The 21,884-nt window shown below is 34.6% G+C and overlaps 1 protein-coding gene and 1 long non-coding RNA gene across 3 annotated transcripts in view; one reads left to right on the top strand and one right to left on the bottom strand.

Moving 5' to 3' along the window:
- Positions 1 to 11,117, top strand: part of brinp2 (bone morphogenetic protein/retinoic acid inducible neural-specific 2) — a 181,629-nt gene extending 170,512 nt beyond the window's left edge. The window contains 1 exon segment of the mRNA NM_001309831.2: positions 3,521 to 11,117. Coding sequence (NP_001296760.2) covers positions 3,521 to 4,640 — 1,120 coding nt within the window. The 3' untranslated portion in view covers positions 4,641 to 11,117.
- Positions 1 to 21,884, bottom strand: part of LOC141378377 (uncharacterized) — a 299,553-nt gene that overhangs the window by 94,902 nt on the left and 182,767 nt on the right. Inside the window, exon 2 of one of the 2 annotated variants that reach the window (XR_012392820.1) lies at positions 13,106 to 13,156. The exons of the other annotated variant lie outside the window; for it this stretch is intronic. This is a non-coding gene — a long non-coding RNA (uncharacterized lncRNA). The remainder of the gene's footprint in view (positions 1 to 13,105; positions 13,157 to 21,884) is intronic. 2 annotated transcript variants of the gene reach the window in all.

Genomic DNA, 21,884 nt, shown 5'->3' with positions numbered 1-21,884 from the left:
GGGAAGTTCTCAAGATCTAGCTGAGCTCAAACTCCCCTCTCACCCTGCAAACGAGAGGGAGCCCCAGGATTGAGGATCTTATGAGCTCAGGGTTCTCACCCAAGACAGCAAATGAAAAGCAAATGGAAAGCATCTTGAAAAGGGCGGGGCATGTCAGATAATAGAGAGCATTTGAATGGTTATGATGAGATGAGAACCTGTATTGTGAGGTGACGTGGATAAAACCATTGATCCATTTGGGCGAAAATGACAAACTGCAAGCTTTACATGTTTAAATCAGTTTTATATCTTATAAAAGCTAATTTTGTCACTGTTTTGGAGAACACTAGCGTATAGATCCTAAAAACAAATAATACTGATACTAAAATAAAAAAAAACTTTATTTTAATTTCATGAGACCTTTTATCTAAGCCACTTAACCTTCGGTCTAAGGCATTCACCATTTTTGTAGACTGCTAACATTTTTTTTAGCTGTGTTTGTACCCATGTTAGTTGAATTTACGTCAGGCCTACAACAATTTCTGGCTAATATTAGCCGTAAGAGATGGATATGAACATCAAATTTCTACAAAAACATGTATTATCTTTCTTTGTGTTCTATAGTGAGTAAGCCCATTCACACCAAACAATATAAGTGTCAAAAGCAATGAACATTGTTCTGTTTATCATAAACACTTGCTCCAGTTTTCTCATCTGGCATAGTTCACACAAAGCTAAAATTTATCTCAAAATTTCTTACTTGTCCAATACTGTTTGAGTTTCTTTCTTTTGTTAAACATCCAACAACATATTTGAAAGAAAGCCTGAAAATGGTAACCATTTACTTCCGTAGTAATTGTTTTTCCTACTATGGTTACCAGTTTCCAGCTTTCTTTAACTTAATCTTATGTTTAGCAGAAATAAACAAGGGACTAATAATAGTTTTGCACATTGGGTATGAATAATTTGTCATTTGTGAGAACTATTACTTTGAAAGACCATTATGCTCAAATGCCCATAGTATAAATGAGAGGTAAATAAAACGCCTCTGGCTATGTGTACACGCAACCAAACTGGTAATTGAATTGAGTCTATCAACAGCTTATTTGAACTGACAAGCCTTCATGTAAGCACCTTATTCAATCCAATTGAACTTGATTGAAATGAAATTCTGATCCAATTGGAAGAGGTGTTGTTGACATCTCTAATTGATCAAGAGGACATGTATGCAAACCCGTGATCAGACTGAATACTAAAAATGGAAAGTACCGCACATGTGCAATAAGGTAGAAATGCTGCATAAATGACGATCATGTTATTCTAAAATTCCCCTTCCACTCATCGTCTGTGAAGTGGAGGAAAACAACAATCCCATCATGCTCTTATCCACAGGCCTGTTTTGGCCATGGGAATGGGTACTTTTACAGCTTAATAAATAAAAGCAGCATGACACAAAGCTTCATGTGCTCATGATCTCCTAATTTGGATCCAAAATAGATAAGTATTAAGTCTGCTCTTCAAAACAGAGAAACGATATGATGGTAAAAGAATACTACGTTAAAAGATAAAATCAGATTAAAAGCTTTAGACATATAAACCTGTTCACTTTAAACAGAATTTTTAAATATTTAAACATGGCCATTGTGTGAAATAATCTGTCTTTGCATGGCACATTGACAATAACGTACAAAATAGTTCTTTCAATAATATTCTGAATCCTTCACATGACAATCAAGTCTTCCGTGATGAACCAAGGAAAGTTGGAAAATTCATTTTTGAAAATGTTTGTTACAGGCTGATCTTACACTGACAATAAAATATTACTTATAAAATGTATTCATTTGTTATTTTTTATTTATTTATTGATTGATTTTACATTTAGCCCTTCAAAACGGGGTTTCTGGCTGTCATCGTTCAACTGGAAGATAATATTAATAATTGTGGTGTGGACTCAATTTATTATAATCTTTATGTCCTTGGTGTGAGTGGGCCTTAAATAATTATCTATAATGTACTCATACATTCTACTTCTCCTACTTTAGCCTTCATACATTTGCTCTTTTAATTCTGTAACAGTTTATGCTCTCATAATAAATGGTATAATCCAACATTGTGTTTATTTGGACTATGGCTGAAAGGCATTGAAGCTGCTCTATTTCATGGTCTGGTTGTTGCTCTTACAGGACAATTATTTAGTTTTTGGTTTGTTTAGGAAAAAAGTTGCTGGGGAAAAAAAGAACTTAGAAATGAGGCTGGGGGATATAAAAAAAAAATACATTCAGCCTTGTAGGGTCTGAATAGAGTGAACGTAACTGAAGAGTGGTCAGCAACTGCACACTATAATCAAGAGCTCCATGCGAGTGACAGGTTGTAGTTACCATCCTTCAGCTTGAAGACTTTCGCTACTTTCTGATGGCTTCCACCTTGTCGACTGTACAGAATATGTAACACAGCACAATGAAAAACTCAAGAACTCACCCAAACTGATCATGTAAGACATTTTTAGGCATCATTATGGCTTATTATTATGATTATAATGCACAAACAGGACCAAATTTGCCTCATATGGCATTGTCTTATTAGTATTATATTTTAAATTTATTATATATATGATTTAATAAGCTTTAAATGTAATAATGACTTAGTATCCTATCATGACAGGTTTGAATGTTGCACTCACACTCCATTTGGCCAAATTTGAAATCTTCTGAACTGAAACAGGAACAATAAGTATTACCCAAAATGTAGCTATTATATGATATATTAAGTTTAAAAAGTTTAAACTTAATATAAAAGTTTAAATTTAAAAAGTGCAGAATAAAAATCTTTTAGCACTGAAGATTCGCATAAGAGAGTGCCAGTATTTAATTTTCAGAACCAAGCTAAACCAAGCCAATATGAATGAGCAAGCACTGCTTAGTGTTTTATTTAACTGTCTGAATTTCATCCTGACATCAAAGGCTCTCATGAACAAACCACACTAGTGGATTTATAAGATTATTAATAAACTCAAGAGTCCAGGACAAAAGGAAGACCCGATGAAATGAAATCTCAGCCAACAGAAAGGGCATGTTACGCAAGACATTTTATTTATGTATGCATGGCATTAAGTATGCGTCAACAGTTGTGAAGTGAGTAGGAAGATAATGGAGAGCCCATGGAGTCGGAGCATTTATTTAAGTGACTTGTCTCCTGCTAAATTGGATGAAAGAATATGAAAAGGATGTACTGTCTCCTCACACACATCCCCACAGGCTTTTAAGACGCACTTCCTCTACTGGTTAAGAACAATTTGCATTTGTCAAAGAACAGGCCATCAGCACTCCATTAATATTTGTATCAATCAGATTGAGAAAATGAATGCCTCATTTAGCCCAAAGAAAATAAGGCTGATGTCAGCTTCTGGCTGAACAATTTTAACATGTTAGCTGAACAATTTTTCATGTCAGTGATGCCTAGATTTCATATGCATTTATTAAAGTCTAGACTAAGTTTTTTCTGGAACTAATTTTGTTGGTAATTATCACCTTCTTCCTTTCAGGACGCTGGGGTTTTGGCTCAACAAAGCTCAGTCTCTGTTGTACTGCAGTGAGCATGGTGTGCACGGCACATTCTCTGAGGATCTGCAGGGCTGCATCTGCGCCGCAGAGCAACGCACCGTCTGCCAGGGCACTGTGCCATGTAGGGTGGGTGAGGGTACCCTCTGCTCCTCCTGCGCCCCGGACAACATCACCCGCTGTGGCACATGCCTCCCAGGCAGCATCCTGCATATGGGCTTCTGTCGACCCAATATTGCCAACTCTTTGGACCACTATGTCAACTTTGACTTTGACATGCCAGACGCAGAGATGCGTTACCTTCTTCAAAGGCTTGACAGTCGCATGGAGGTCCACGCTATTTACATTAGCAATGATGTGCGTTTAGGCAGCTGGTTCAACCCGGCGTGGAGGAAGCGCATGCTGCTCACCCTCAAGAGCAACAAGAACAAGTCCAACCTCATCCACATGCTGATGGGGATCTCTTTCCAGATCTGTTCCACCAAGAACAGCACCCTGGAACCCGTGCCTGCAATCTATGTCAACCCCTTCGGGGGAAGTCACTCCGAGAGCTGGTTTATGCCTGTCAACCAGCAGGACTTCCCGGACTGGGAAAGAACTAAATTGGACGCCTCGCTCCAGTGCTATAACTGGACCCTCCCTCTTGGCAGCAAGTGGAAGTCTTTCTTCGAAACGGTGCACATTTACCTGCGAAGTCGCATCATCACGGACGATCCCACGGTCAATGAGACGCTTTTTTATGAGCCGCTGGATTTGGATGATCACTCGGCTAACCTGGGCTACATGAAAATCAACAGCCTGAAGGTGTTTGGCTACAGCATGCACTTTGATCCCGAGGGGATCAAGGACCTGATCCTGCAGTTGGACTACCCGTACACGCAGGGCTCGCAGGATGCAGCCTTCCTGATGCTTCTGGAGATGAGGGACCGCATCAACCGACTCTCTCCACCCGGGGCCCAGCCGCTGGACCTCTTCTCCTGCCTCCTGAGGCACAGGCTCAAGCTTTCGTCCAGCGAGGTGGTGCGCATACGGGAAGCGCTCCAGAGTTTTAATACCAAGCTTCCCAACTCCAATGAGCCAGAACTCAGCCAGCTGTGCAGCTAGCTCAAATGAGCCTCTGTCGCTCATCCTTGCCTGCCTGTGAGAATGTATTTGTAAATGTGATGAGAAAAGAAAGGAAATGGAAATATATTCTCAGTGTGTGCGTAAATGTTTGTGGCTGAGATTTTCTTTGAACACTCTTCCTTTGAGTGGCAATAGAAAGAAACAGAATTTTTGATTGTGACTGATTCAGGAGCAAACCATGTGGAAGCCGTTAGTTGCCAGAATATTCCCCTGCTGGGAAAAACTTGTTGGATCTAGCCTACAGTCAAACTTATTTCGCGTCTACTCGGGTTCTTTTTAAGACAGTGGGGATTTTACCTAAGTGGACTGCCAACATTATCCAAGAAAAATAAGTGAGAATAATCATGGTTTCCTAGCACATATGTGCTGGTGCTGTTGTTATTCTTGGTGATGTCAATGTTTGAGATGAATCTTCTGGAGAATCGACAATTCCAATGTAAAGTCTATTCAAATGTAAAGTGTTGGAGCGCAGTGGTCCAACAAATATAACAATCAGCAGAGACTTAGATTTGTGCTTTTTTATTTTATCTGGAGTCGCAAATCCTGTATTGTGAAATCTGTATATCTGTATTTAATGTGGGATTGAATTGCAAGAATGTTGGATAGAAAATCCTTTGTATTCAGAGATAAGGCTAAACCAAAAGGTAAACATGAAAGCAAACTGAATGGAACAATTTCTTTACTTTTCTAATGTTCGCTGAAATCTCTTTTGAGAAGGCAACTAAGGTTACAGTACATACTTACAATATTGTTTTGAACAGGTATGTGGGTTGCTTTGTAAATACTGCTCATCTCATTCAAGGCGTGAAAAGCTTCACTCTGCTTATTGGATACTTACTGATAAACACCCGTATTTGTACTTTTTGAAGTGCAAACACCAAAAAATAAAACACAGACACACACAGACACACACAGACACACACACACACACACACACACACACACACACACACACACACACACACACACAATTCAACAAAACAATTGCCTTATTAAGTGAAGTCTCTGTTCTGATATCAAAGCACACTTGGCTGTATGTCTCTCTCTCTTTAAGAAACAAAAGCTGAAGACATGTATTCTCTTTCTTTTCTTCCCTCTATACTAAATTCTGATTTTTAGTGACCTCTAATCTGTAAATGTTAATTTTTAATTGAAGTGTTATATGAGGAGTGCATTACGTGTCATCTATGTGCAAATACAGATTTACATTTACATCATCTGATTCAATAGCTTTGTTTTCCACAACATTTTCCTGCTTTTCTACCGTATTTGATGATGTGACGAGGCACAAATGTAGTACATGAATTGGTTTTAGCATCGCTTCATCTTGAGGCAATTATTTCCACTCATTATTTAATAACTGTACATGTACTGCTAAAGTGTTCTTGATTTAGCTCCTTGGGTTGTAACATTTGTCAACACAAACAACCGCAAAATTGCAGCCTTTGACAACACGGAGCATTTATTACTGCTTTTTATATAAAACCGGAATGTGTGGAAATGTCTGTGAAAATTGCATATATGCATCAACATAAAAAAGCTATCAGTTTTCTGTCAAGATAAGATGGATCGCTCAATATATGAGGAGCAACTTATACAGTGTGGGGCAAAAAAAAGGAATAAAAAAAGTGCAATTTATGCTGTTGTCATGGAGAAACGTAAGACCTGTGACTCAACGGCGAAGGGGGAAAAACATTTTCTCTAAATTCAAAAGATGAAAATCACAAGGAGTGTGTAAATGGGAGTTGTTTATCTTAATGTGTTAGACAGGAATCAGTTTTCGCCCTTCAACAAATCGTCAAGACAGCGAAGGCCGTCTAATCAATCACAACAGCCCTGTACAAACTGGTATTTTCCCTTGAGAAATAATAAGGAAACATTTCTGTAGTTTAAAATATACCGTGATTAAACTGCTTGAAGTTGTGGAAAAATTTCTAAAAACTTCAACTAATTAAGTCGTGATTACAAATATCCTTTAAACCATATTATACAGCAAAAATCAATTCAAGGCACTCAAAAATGTGAAAAAATCCTTAAAAAGCCTTTATTCACAAGTGCCTCAGACTGATGTTTGCTGTTTATTCTGATGAATCCCTTACCCAAAGAGCACAGACGCATTTTTTAAAGCTACCCCTGAGCACTTTTTGTTTTATTTTGGATTTTTATACAGGGTAACACTTTATTTTGATGGTCCATTTGAGTATTAGTAGACTGTCTGCTATGTTGTTTCTGCTCCTTTGACAGACATTTAACTGACTATAAGAAACTTTGCAAGTACATGGAACTTACACTAAACCCTAACCCTAACCTAACAGTCTACTTATAATCTAATGAGAACTAGTTGGCATGTAGATGCATTGTACCTTAAATTCAACAAATGCAGCATCAAAATAAAGTATGACCTTTTACTGTACACCATCTTTCAAAAGCTTGGATTTATACATGTTTTTCAGTTTTTTATGTGCTAAAGGAAACTTGCTTTAGTTTGTACTTGTTATGGAATGGAAAGAAACCATTTTTTCTTAAGTAATTACACCAATCTGTAGCATCATGTTATATTTTATAGATCTTTCCAATCCATCTTTTTTCCAAATAAGTCTATTGTTGTTTACAAGTAGGGGCTTTCTTGACTGAAAGACTGAAAGAAATCATGTCAAATCATAAGGTTGTGCTATAAAATCTTATCTTGAGATTTACTGAAGAAGCTGTAGATTTTCCATTCTGTTATATATTTTCAGATGTCATTGGGATAAAATAGTTCTTAGTATTTTTATATAACAATAATATCTATAGCACAGTTTTTCAGGCCCCTGCATTCTCTGCCATCTGATTATTTTTATTTATCCTTTGTCTATGCTGTAACATATTGTGTATTATGTTCCATCTATGCTTCATTCTGCTCTAGTGATTAAATGTCTGATATATGCCATGAATAATTTACTGGAATGCATTGAATGAATGAATCTGTCCAAATCATCAAATCGCTTTCCAGGTTTTCTTCACACAGATGCTTTAAAATATCTTTTTTTTCTCTCTCTCTCTCTATTGACAGCACTGACTATAAAGAATCTAATCCTGATAAATACAGCACTTGCTATCGTAAACTATGAATAGCAAAATAATTTTTATTGAAGCAATGTGTAATACATAATGCAGACATATTTGACTTGAAATCATGAAGCAATCAGGCTTTTGGGGTTATTATTGCATAATAAAAATAATTTGCACATCCTTTCACTTTTATAAACTCAATTTAAAATTAATATTTGATGGTTGTACACTGTTAACAAATTCCTGCAGAATCTACTGTAATTTACTAGCAGCAATTCACCAGTAACTTACTGTAGATCAATTACAGTTAAAGTACTGTATTTATTTACAGCACCATATATCTTGTGGTCTATGCATTTACAGTTTTGTATATCTTTACTGTAACATATACAGTAATTTACAGTGCATCTTTAAAGTACGGTAACAAGCTACATAACTGACCTACAGTAAAATACACTTCACATTACAGTTAAAGACTGTCATTTACAAAAATCAAAAATCGTTAATAGTGCAATTAACAATGTCCTGTAGAGAAACCTACTGTAAATCAATTACAGCATAAATATTGTATTTACATTACAACATCTCACTGTATATGCATTTACAGTATTGTATATCTTTACTGTAAAATGTACAGTAATTTTCACAATGCAACTTTAAAATACAGTTACATACTGCATAACTGTACTAAAGTAAAATATAATTCACATTACACTTAAATGCTGTGTAATTTACAAAAAAATTGTTAATAGTGCAGTTTACAATGTCCTGAACAATCTACAGTAACCAACTGTAAATCAATTACAGCAAAAATACTCTTCACATTTACAACACCATCTCACTGTATATGCATTTACAGTATCGTATTTATTTACTGTTAAATAGGCAGTAATTTTACAATGCAACTTTAATATACGATAACATACTGTACTGCATAACTGCCCTAAAGTAAAAAAAACAGTTCACTATACAGTTAAGTACTCCGTCTTTGCAATAAACGTTTACTGTTGGTTGAGTAACCTCATAGGCCCTAGTTAATTACTTTAAAATGCTGATTAAACTATAAATGCTAGGTTGCTTTAATCCAACTTTTTGTAAGTGTAGGAAAAATCTGATGTGATTGTTTAGTTCTGAAGAAATATTTCATACTATTATTAATGCTGAAAGTATTTATGGTGATTACAATTTCAGTGAAAACAGTGACAGTGTTTCAGAATTTAGCAGCACTTATTTAAAATGCTGTTTGAAGTCACTGTGAATGTCTTTTCAGAATAATAGTACTGTATTCTTAGAAAAAAATGGTCTTGTTTCTAGTATAATTATCTAAATATTCTTAAACCAAAAAGCATTTTCTAAAAAAAGAAAAACTTATTGTCTTGATTTAAGAAAAGATATGGCAAAATAATTGAGTTTTTTTTTTTCTCTTAAAACAAGCTAAATAATCTGCCAATGGGGTAATAAAACAATATTGTTTTAAATCTTAGCCCATTGACAGATTGTGTTGCTTGTTTTAAGGAAAACCTCACTCGGTTTTGGCAAATTATTCCTTAAAACAAGACAATAGAATTTATAGATGTTTGGGCAAGAAACAATACAAAACCTTTAGGTAAAAAAAAAAAACAGTTTTTGCAGCGCATTAATAAAATCAAAGACCCCAAAACTTTGAACTGTACAGTATATGTAATGTAATGGATGTTATGTTCCTATGTTTAATTCAAGTTATTTTAACATACTTTAATACAGGCCTAGTGTATTTTTGGTAACTCGTTAAATTAACAGTCCATTACTTAATTTTAGATATGTTTTTGTATTTTTTAATATAAGTTGTGCTTGTTATCATTAGATAATGCCCTGCCCTGTAACATGAACTAACAATGAACAACTTTATTTTAATGAACTAGCATTAACAAAGAATAAATACTATAATTAATGTATCATTCATCGTTTGTTCGCGTACTAGAAACAATAACGAACAGACTAATATTTAAAAGTGCTACCATGATTGATTCCTAAATTAATAAAAATAAGATATGAAAGTATAAGATATGAATCTTGGGTCAATATCTCTAGTATGTTTTATCCCCCATTCTAATATATTTCTGTTCAAAAATAGTTCCAACCATCAGGCACACATTCTTGTTTATGTGCACAGTTGACAATGAAAGTTATTACGTTTTCTCAACACAAAGGCATATGATGAAATTTCATTACTTACGAAGGCTCTGCTGTACATGTTGTCATGCCCTCTCATGCCAAAGTCAACATAATATCTTTGTGATTCCAGTTTTTACTATTTATGTATGCTCTTTTAGTTTCCTTTAGCACATTTTATGTTTTACTGTACTTTGCATTTGAAGCATTGTGCATTTGCCGTCAACACAGACCAGACAGCGCTCAGCTTCTTTACTGTATCGGTTTGAAGCAGCCTTGTTTTTGTTTCTTTGGGAATTCATCAAGGGTTTCATTCTGATTTATGCTTCTCAGATGCGCGAGATTATGCTTTTCTAGAAACATGTCAAATGCGACCTACTTTCAGGCTTTCTCTGCACGCCATTTCAGTGACTTAAAAATCAAAAGACTCGAGGAAAGCGTTCGAAAACCAGTCCTCATTAGCATTCTCTGAAAAAGAAATAAATAGTCTAATGTGCACATTAACACTGCGGAAAGGAGAAAACAATTATTTGTAGTGTAATCATTGCATTCGCCTCAGCCTGTGCGTATTTTTCTGAGCATGCTCTGAAATCAAAATGGCATAATTTCAAACACATCCAGTTCCAATTTGAGGTATCTGTTGGCTCTAGACTCTTCAACTAAAGGCCATTTAAACTCTAAGAAACACCATGTCAGGACATTCAAGCTCTGTTCTTGATTCCGGTTGCAATCAACTTTTACGTTGCCGTCTTTAAGCTCCACTTCTGTGCTGCAGAAAGCCAGACACATGTAATACATCATTCAAGATGACTGTAAACATCAAGTAACCGAAATAGTCTCTCAGCAGCAACAGCAGTGACAAATTCATTATGCCTGTAGAGTCCAGGCTCTTGCCTTCAGCCTCCATGCCATAGTGGGACATGTGCTTTTATTTCCTTTTTTTTTTTTTTTTTTTTTTTAAGAGGCGTCAATGTCCTGAACCAAAGTGCTGAATGTAAATAGTTTGACTGCATCTACTTCTGTGAGAGACAATATAGCTCAGTTACGAGCATGAGGTGCCAGTGTGAAATATTGCAGAGGGGATTCTCTATGTGGCGTATGATTCTGTACAGAGTCAGATATGGACGGTGTTACCGTGAAATAATACATTATCTTTATACTCTTCAGACCATTTCTCTCTCTATCTCTCTCAATGTTTTAACAAGATGTAAATGTTCTTATATGAATTAATAAAAAGGAGAAACAATCCTTTTACTCTATGTAGTCTGTAAATAAATTGACTGGGTGGCTGCCATCTTTTATACTATAAAGAGCTTACACATCCTTCTGTTGTTGACAGTGTTGGGCAAGCTACTTAAAAAATGAAGTGAGCTAAGCTATTAGCTACTTTACTTAAAATATAGCTTAACTACACTATAAACTACCCTCTGTGAAATGTAGCAAGCTAAGCTAAAAGCGTCTTGGCAAAAGTAGCTTAGATGTAGCTAAACTATTTTTGAAATTTTTATTTTTAAATCGAAGCAACTAAATCTTAGTGATCAATAAAGTTGTCAATGAAACATATGAGGCATAATAGTTCAGTTCAGTTATTTACTGCAAATAATACAATGTACTAAACAGAAACAAAGTAAAGTACATAACAGCAAAAACAAACAAAAATCAAATAAAACCAGGTTTTAATGCTTCACATTGAAAATACTAAAGAAATTTATAGTAACTCATCATTGATGAATTACACTACACAATGTAGTATCATAGCCCCCCTGAATTATTAGAGCCCCTGTTTTTCCCTCCAATTTCTGTTTAACGGAGAGAATGTTTCTTCAACACGTTTTTGAGCATAATAGTTTTAATAACTCATTTTTAATAACTGATTTATTTTATCTTTGCCATGATGACAGTATATAATACTTTACTAGATATTTTTCAAGACACTTCTATACAGCTTAGTGACATTTAAAGGCTTAATTAGGTTATTTAGGTTAACTCGGCAGGTTAGTGTAATTAGGAAAGTTATTGTATAATGATGGTTTGCTAGAGAGTGGAAAAAAATGGGGCTAATAATTTTGTCTTTAAAATGGTGTTTAAAAAATTTAAAACTGCTTTTATTCTAGCTGAAATAAAACAAAAAATACTTTCTCCAGCAGAAAAATTATTATTAGACATGCTGTGAAAATGTCCTTGCTCTTTTAAACATCATTTAAGAAATATTTAAAAAAAGAAAACAAAAATCAAAGGGGGGCTTGCGTGCTTGCATGATTGCGTGCGTGCGTGTGTGTGTGTGTGTGTGTGTGTGTGTGTGTGTGTGTAATAAAAAATACCACAACAATTAATTTGAGTACATCACTATTGTGTAGTTCAAAAACATTAAACAAAAACATTTCGAGCACTGTCATGTTCACACTGCTCCAACAATTACCACACACAATATTTTAATAATTATTTAATTAATAAAAAATATATTTATATATAGTATATTTTGTCCCTGGTTAGATAAAAAAAATTGTTGTAGTTCATTGAAAAATCATACCACATTGCTCAGATATTCCATAATCTAACAAACAACAAAAATATTTGTTAGTTGAACTGATATTCTTGCTCGAGATTAGTTAAAAACATATTAGTCTTCAAACTGTACTTTAAGGGTTACTTCTAAGTTCACTCAACATTAAGAACAGTTAATGTTAACTAAACTGACAAACACTAATCCAGAAAAAATTACAATATTGGGTCAAATAAAAAGTCATGATTCAAGCAATCTTTGAAGAATGAAATAAAGTGAACACAAAAACACATAGAACTAGTTAAATAATAACTATTTGAAGTTACTTCAATTCTTTGTCATGCATGTTAGGACTACAAACTAAGACTATAAGACTGAAAAGTTATATTAAATTTATAGTTCACTCCAAAATGGTAATTATGTCATCATCATATACTCACTCTTTACTTGTTCCAAAGCCATCTGACCTTCTTTATTATTTTAATCAAAGTAAAAAATTTTAAACAAAGCTGAAAACCTAACCATTGACTTCTATAGTATTTGTGTTTCTTACTTCAGAAGTCAATGGTTGCAGTCTTTTAGCTTTCTTTAAAATATCTTCCAGTGTGTTCAACAGACAAAAGAAACTCAAATTTATACTGTATGACGACTTGATGGTGAGTAAATAACAAATTTTTGGGTTCAAATGTAGTGCAGGACAGAACTGCTGCTGTAAATTTACAAGAAAGTCCATTCTGACCTCAGTGACTCCTTCCTACCGACTCCATATGTTCCTGCGGGAGCCGAAATCCTGTGAGGAAGCAGCAAGATAAGCAAGTCAGAGAGTTCAAAACATAATCTGACTTCAACACACCACACCGCAGAGCAAATAAATTCTTCCCGATTCTCCTCCAGTGTACGTTTGAGGATTCAAAAGCTGATAAAGAGACACGGCAAACAGGTTTAGCACAACAGAGAACAGGAAGAAAGTTAACAAGACAGGTTTCCATGGGCATTGAGGGTGGATACACCAGCCCTGTTCTGTTGTTCGCTCTAAAACGACGGTTTTAAAGTAATGAAAAGGTCGACGCTGGTGGAGGAGCAGAGGAACTGCTGCAGCAGCTTCCTGATGTGCGAATCGATAAGATGGTTTGGGGTTGACAGAATGACAGCCATCGGGAGTCCTCAAGGACGTCCTGTGAGGGAGAGGAGAAGAGGAAGAGGAGAAGGGAATCTGACAGGCCACTTCAATGAATAGTAATTATTTTTCAAAGGAAAACCGCTCTGTGGGTTGTAATGCTGAAATCCATTTCCCACCGCAGGAATAGATGTGTGATTCGTTATTCGGACCAACAGGAGGTTTAAAGGAGGGGGAATCCTGGCACGTGAGTAAATGGCCAGTAAAAGGTGTCATTTTGAGGAAAAGACCTTTTCATCAGATTGAAATTTTGCTTACAGTTTCTGCGTTTGCCTGTGCCTTAGCAATTAAGGGAGAGTTCACAACATTTACTTAATTTCATGTAATAATAATAATAATAATAATAATAATAATAATAATAATGTTTATTAATAATATAATTTATTAATGATTGATAATGATAAAAATCAAAGAAGCGTTATTATTACAACAATGATATGTTAGTTTAGTGCCCAAACTCTGTCCTGGAGGGCCGATGTCTAGCAGATTTTAGCTCCAACTTGCTTCAAGCCAAGTAAGTGATTGGTTAGCTAGACCAGATGTGTTTGAGTGGTTTGGAACTCAACTATGCAGGACACCGGCCCTCCAGGACCGAGTTTGGGTACCCTTGGTTTAGAATGTTCAAACTAAATAATAATAATAATAATAATAATAATATAATTTATTTATGTTAATAGCAATAAAAATCAAAGAAACAATGCTATTACAACAATGATATTTTAGTTTAGAATGTTCAAACTAAATCTATAATAATAATAATAATAATAATAATAATACTATAATTTATTATTAATATTAATAAAAATTAAAGAAACAATGCTATTACAACAATATTTTAGTTTAGAACATTCAAACAAAATATATGATAATAATAATAATAATAATAATAATAATAATAATAATAATAATAATAATAATAATAATAATAATAATAATAATTAACTGTAAAAGTATAGTAGGTTGATGGCTTTGGTAAGTTCATAAAATCTCAGAAACTGTTTTATAAGCTCATTTAATGCAGAATAAAATGAAAAACGTTAACTTTAGGAAAAGATAAGGGAGGGCTACTACTTCCTAATTTAAGATATTATTACTGGGCTGCTCAGCTCACAGTGGAATGGATAAACAATTATGCTGAAAGGGGATGGGTGAGTATGGACATACAGGGTTCTGTACAAAATATTACTCTTTCATAAGCCTTTATGACACAAGAATTTCAGAAAAAGATTAAAATAAAAAAAATATATAGGTGTTTAACAAACTCTGAAAGTTATAGGACAACAGTTACATAAAAACTAAAAGGAATGGCAACCGTATCAAGAGTTATTTCTATAGCAGATAACCCTGAGTTTTTACCATTTATACGGGATGCCACTTTTAAAACATAGTGTGAAAAGGGTCTTAGGATTATCGATCAGTTTTTTAATGAAAATAATATGCATTCATTTTCTATGCATTCATTATGTTGTCATCAAACTATTTTTTTCGATACTTACAATTAAGAAGCTATATTACAAATCATAAAGAAAAGAAAATATTCAAAAAAAAAAAGTCCCAAATAATGTGGAACAGTATTTTATTGATATAAAAAACAAAAAGGACTACATAAAAGTCATGTGTTACACATATAGACTAATTCTGGATTCAACAGAAAATAACAATCTTAATATTAAGGCAAAGTGGGAATCTGAACTTAACAAAAAAATTGAAGATGAAGATTTGAGAAAACGTTGGTTCAGAATCTCATGAGGGGATCAATTGCCGTAACAGGAAAAAGTTTGACAGAAAAACAAAAATTAGTTTTTTTAGAACAATGATGGTGTCAAAGTATGTTAACAGTCCACAGTCAGAGGAATGCTAGAGGGGTTGCAGGAATGTAGGTGATCACACACTCCTATTTTGGGAATGTCTGAAGCTACTGAAATTTTGAGTGTCCCCTACATTTGCTTCTTTCTGCAATATGATTTAAAAAAAAAACAATAATAAAAATCTCACTATTTTATAGAAGTGTGAACCTACAGTACCGGTGTCATGGTTCGGTTCGGTTACGATTATCTCGCCATTGATTCGGTTCAATTCGATATCTTGGTGCATCTCAGTGCATTGACGATGCTTTCCATACACAATAATATTTTACTTCACAGCACAACAATTTTTGTAATAAATGTATAATTACACTTATATTTAAATACAATTTGTAATACAGTTTTGTTCTTTAATACAAGCAGTCGGATTATTTATTTATTTATTTATTTATTTCTATATTTATTTATAATTTTTAGACGGGAAAAGATTAAAAGATAATCGGGCCTGACTCAGCATGAATGCTGTTTTTCTGCAGATTCCTGCTCTGCAGAACATAAAAACCGAACTGTCAGCATCTGCATCGAAGAAATAATTAAATTTGACACTGCTACTATTTTAACTTTACTTTCTAAGAACTGTGAGATTACGATATCTTGCAATTGCAAGTGCCAAACTAGCCAGAAACAAAGTCAGGTTCACTTAATTGTAACTCATTAACAACTTGTTTAGTTCCAAACAAGAATAAAATGAAGTTCAAATTCTGAGTTTATTTCTTTACATTTCAGAATTGCTATAAAATTGTAAATAATGAACTGTGAGATTTAATCTCACAATTGCAATTACCTCTTTCATTCCAATTTATATACGTACTAATCTAGGGTTAAAAATGGTCCTACATAACTACTACTAGCATAACTTATTATACTGGCAGAACTAATACTGAAATTGTACAATTAAGCTGTCACTGGGGCTGTAATTTTTCTAAAGGTATACACTATAGGTACTAATATATGCACTTAAGAAACTAATATGTACCATTAAGACAGCAATATGCACTATATAGTTAGTTGGACACAAAGGCCCCTGTGACAGCTTCTGTAACTCTTTTTCCCCTGAAAGTGCAGTACTATTACTAATGTCGCCATTAAAGTATAATTATTATTATTTTAATGAATAAAAGTAAAATTGCAATTCAGACTGCTAGCTGTCTGTGACTGGCAAATACTTCAATTTTAAAAAGTGGAGCTTTTAAACATTATACCGTAAAGCTTTTATTACCGCAGGGAGACCTTGAAGTCTCTCATATTTTTGATATCAATTTATAAACACTTTTTTTTTTTGCTTCCACTGCAGAAAAGCAAGCCATAAAGGTTTGGAGTGACATGAAGGTTAGCAATTGATGAGCTGAGCTGTTCTGTTATTAAAATTAAGGTTTAGCAAGTTGTCTTTGTCTCCTTTCACATCGATAACAAACGTTATGCCAGATCTACAAGGAGACAACTCTGTAAAAAAACTGTCTAATGTAATCCTAAGGCCAACTGAAAGTACAAGAACTGTGGATTCCCTCCCAAAAAAAGAAAGAAAGAAAGAAAGAAAGGGTCTTTCTTGCAAGAGTCTTTCTTGATCTTCTTTTTTTGCGCTCCAGGCTATGTGCAGCTGAGAAAGAGACGGAGTAACTCCTTAATGGCTCTGGCTTATTTGAAGCTGTGGAGAAAAACAACCAAAGAAGCATTGGGGGAAACTCTCATGTGTGCCTGCTCTTGAAATATGTTATCTCGCATGTACCCTAGTCTTTTAATGATGGATTTAAAAGCAGAATAATTGTATTTGCCATGTGCTGGATGATGCATTGTTTATTATTTTTGTGACTTAGGCATGTTAGAGTTGTCTGTAAAGTAAATTTTGCATTATTTTCCTCACTATGAGCTGATTTAGGACATTTTTACAGTGTACTATAAATATATAATAGTTTAGTTATTGTATTCTTATCATGGACAACCAATAGAAGCAAGATTGCCAACAGCCAAAGTTTTTGGTTGCCTCTAAAAAATAAGTTTCAGGGTGGACTGAAAGTAAACTTTGTTGAACTTTGTATGTCACTGATATGCATGGCCCAGCATATCGAAGTACAATACTCTACCTTATTTAAAACATACCATTTCTCCTTGTCTGGTTAACAATAAGTTTTCTACCATCAAATCATTTTTTTAGATATTAATGTTCAAAACATTTTGGTTATAAAAACAACAAGTTGGGTTTAATTAACTCTTATCGAAATTTAGAACAAAGTTATTTAAAAGGAGTACCAAAAAAACCTTAATTAATCAAAACCGCTGATCATAAAGAAATTTGCATGTTACTTGTGTGTTTATTTCTTTATTTTAATTTTTTTACAAAAAAGTCAAACTGTTACAAATTATATGCTCTCTCTTTCTCTCTCTCTCTCTTTCTCTCTCTCTCTCTCTCTCTCTCTCTCTCTCTATATATATATATATATATATATATATATATATATATATATATATATATATATATATATATATATATATAATTTATTTTTATACACACAAGCAAGCATAATTTTAGTTATTTAAATGACTGATGTGTAGAACACAAACATTAATCAGGAGTAACACTTCCACTACATTAAAACATTTAACTGTATTCATTGATTGAATGTATTTATTTAGTATATATATTTATTTACATTTGTTTTCTATTTGTAATTGTATGTCACTAGTAAAAACATTCTGTGAATAAACTTGTAATTATACTCCTTAACCCACCCAGACATGTATTTAACCGAAAGTTGTAGTTCAGCCAAAAATGGCAACCCAAGCTCATTATTGATTTGTACCCATATATACATTTCTGGAGATCATGAAATATGCTTGGAGGTACCAGAGGCCGCTGTAAACACTTTTTCAGATTTCAAATTTATCTTGCAAGTGCCATTTGCACATGCTGTTCTCATGGAAATCCACCATAGCTCATTGTTGACTGACTGACTGATCGACAGACTCCATCACCCACCACCTTGCCTAAACCCAACCGATATTGTTTTCAAAAGCACCCGATATTGTTTACCAAAATTCTCATATGTTATTTACTTTTTTGGCCTCTTTTTTTACTTGCTTTCTGGAATCGTTCTTCACCGGACTTGAATGCCATCGTCATGGCCAACTTCTCTCTGCATCTTAAGTCAGAGGAGGTACATGATGAGCTACTTGGAAAACTTGTAACAGTGGAAAAACCATCCACACAGAAGTAAGCGGTCAGCTGGTAACACAAAGAGAAACAGAAGCCAGCGGCGCCATCATCCCACCCCGTAATCGTTAGTTTTAAAAATGAAATGCAGCCAGAAGTAGTACTGGCTACATAATTCGCTCTCTCCAGAAGTCTACATAAGGGGTACGTTTTCACAATGAGCCTGTGTTGAAAAATGGACATTTACTCATCATTAAGTCACCTTAAAGTGGCTCCAAACTTTGATGAGTTATTTTTTCTTCTGTTGAACAGAAAAATAAGACATTTTGCATTTTGATAAGCGTTATAAACCGATGTTTCAAATATTCTTTAAAATATCTCCTTTTGTGTTCATTTAGAACAAAAATCTAACATTGTATATATCAATTAAACTTAGCAGCCGGTTATTTGAATGTCATCTTTCACATTCACATAATTGGTACTTTTAATTTTTATTACATAAACTGGGAAATAACTAGATACTATCAATAAACAAAAAATAAAAATCAAGATGAAACAATATAAACAACAACAAGTGATCATTTCATTCATTTACTTTTTGGCTTAGTCCCTTTATTGATCAGGGGTTGCCACTGTAGAATGAACCGCCAACTTATCCAGCATATGTTTTATGCAGCAGATGCCCTTCCACCCGCAACCCAACACTTGGAAACACTCAAACACTCTTGCATTAAGACACAGATACTATGGGCACCAGGAGGAAACCCACGCCAACAAACCACGCCAAGAACGAGCAAACTCCACACAGAAATGCCAACTGACGGGCTCGAACCAGCGACCATGTGCTACCCACTGTATCACCGTGATGCCAACAACAGTGATATTTAACCAAATCTAAAGTATTAAATATGTTTTACTTGTTTTTATTTTCTATAGCTATAACGTCTATTTCTACATCTAAAATTGCTTGTGTTTTTACTTTGCATTTTCCATAATATATAGATTCCTACTGACATTTAAGGTCATAGGCGTTGTATCAGCATTTAACTGCATATTGTACTGTGTATGACTGTGTATGTGACAAATAAAATGTGAATGAATGAACAAACGAACAATAAGCATCTGAATGATGATCTTCTGCATTCAATTGTAGTTCCTGTGCAAAAGAAACATATCCCCTTAACTTTCATCACTCAAATTAAGGAAAACACCACCCTTTCTATTAAGCGACCTGCTGAAATACAAAAATAAATTTCACATGGTGACAGGCAGCATATGATAGGTAAGCATCCAGAAATAAAGGACGTGAGCAGCGGTGTATGAAAACAAACTCTGCTTTGGTTTGAGAGCTTCAGGCACTGCTGCAGAGACAGTGTGAGCTGGAGAGAAGGACAGGGTGGTCTGTGTGTCCAAAGACTGTCTCTCCCTCCAGTGCTGACATGAGACGGTTCCTCTAATCCACACTGTCAGGAGGAGAACCAAGGACACCCGAAATGAGCAGCAGGCAACCGATCCATATCACTACTGTCAAAATCCCCGGAGAGGAAGACGAACGGAAACAAGTGGATCAAGTCGAGCAGAATGCAAATCCACCTGATGAGGCCATGTGTGTATCTCTGCGAGTGTGTGATCCTGTGTGCATGGTTCTGGGAGATGAGAATGACACAAACACACATGGAAAAAAACAGGGATCCAAGAGGAATAATGTATGTTGCCGGTACTACAGGGTGCGTACTGAAAACACACACATGTACTAGCCAGTACTTATACTTACACATTACTAGCGCTGCTGCAGCTTAAAGTGTGTTTATTTATTCTCTTCTGGTTGGTATGTAGAGTTTTTTTATGATAATTTTAGGAAATACAAAACAAATTTTCACTAGCATATTATTCAGGAAAAATGTCAGAACTGTGAGATTTAAACAACCAGTTTAAAAGCCAGAATTGTAAAACAAACTATAAATTACACCAAAAGATTCTAAGATACATTTAGAAGAAAAAAAGTTAGAATTATAGAAAAAGATTATATTTGTGAGATTCAATTTAAGATGAAAAAAAATCTGAATTAGTGAAAAAATAAGAATTTTTTTTTCACTGAATGACACGAAAACAAGTCAGAATTGTAAGATGCCAATCAGAAACAAAAGATTTGCAGAATGTAAACTTAGATTAAAATCAAACAGTTTAAGGTAAACTCAGAGTTACATGAGTAAAAAGCCAGAATTGTGAGTGAAAGTTAAAATTACATGAAAAAATTAACATTGTGAGATGCATGATGTCATTTTTTTAAATTGTAGGATGGAAAATTGTGTCAAACTAAGAAATGCGAAAGTCAGAATTGTACGTAAAAAAAGGCAAAATGCAAACTACAAATTAAAAGAAAAAAAAGAGTCAGAATTGCAAGATATTAATGAAAAAAGAGAATTGCAAGATAACGACTCAGAATTACAAGAATAAAAGTCTGAATTGCGAGATACAAACTCAGAATTACACGAATGATTGAATGTTTTTAAATCATCAAAACAAAATTCCTTTTGATACTGTAACTTTCTAATTCATCTTTTTATTTCTATAGCACTTTTACAATGTAGATTGTGTCAAGGCAGAATAACACAGAATGTTCTAGTTGATTGAAACTGTGTCAGTTCAGTTTTCAGAGCTCTAATAAATAAAATGAAATGTTCAGTGGTCCCATACAAGAATCATTCAGATTCATTTATTCATTCATTTTCTTTTCAGCGAAGTCCCTTAATTAATCAGGGGTCGCCACAGTGGATTGAACCGCCAACTTATCCAGCACATGTCTTACACAGCAGATGCACTTCCAGCCACAACCCAACACTGGGAAACACCCATACACTCTTACATTCACACGCATACACCACAGCTAATTTAGCCTATTCAATTCATCTATAACGCAGGTCTTTGGACTGTGGGGGAAACCGGAGCACCCTGAGGAAACCCACGCGAGCATGGGGAGAACATGCAAACTCGACACAGAAATGCCAACTGATCCAACTGATCCAGCCGGGGGTTGAACCAGTAACCATCTTGCTGTGAAGCGATAGTGCTATCCACTACGCCACCAAGATTCCACATTCAGATTCATTCTGTCCTAAAATACAAATTAAGCAACATAGGCTCATTCTGAAAAGGTAGTCCTATATACATTTCTGGAGACCACTCCAGAATTATGAAGCCAGAGCTACGTATGGCTGCATTTAATTGTTTAGACGAATGCTACGTCAGTCATTCAGTCAGTCAACCGCGGCCTCTAGGGGGATTTATGCAAGAACAGCTGGTGTGAATGGCACTCGCTCAAAAAGCA

The sequence above is a fragment of the Danio rerio genome, chromosome 2 (assembly GCF_049306965.1).
Source record: "Danio rerio strain Tuebingen ecotype United States chromosome 2, GRCz12tu, whole genome shotgun sequence".
Classification (NCBI taxonomy): domain Eukaryota; kingdom Metazoa; phylum Chordata; class Actinopteri; order Cypriniformes; family Danionidae; genus Danio; species Danio rerio.
The sequence above is the reverse complement of the archived record's forward strand: the minus strand, read 5'-3'. Positions and strand labels throughout refer to the sequence as shown.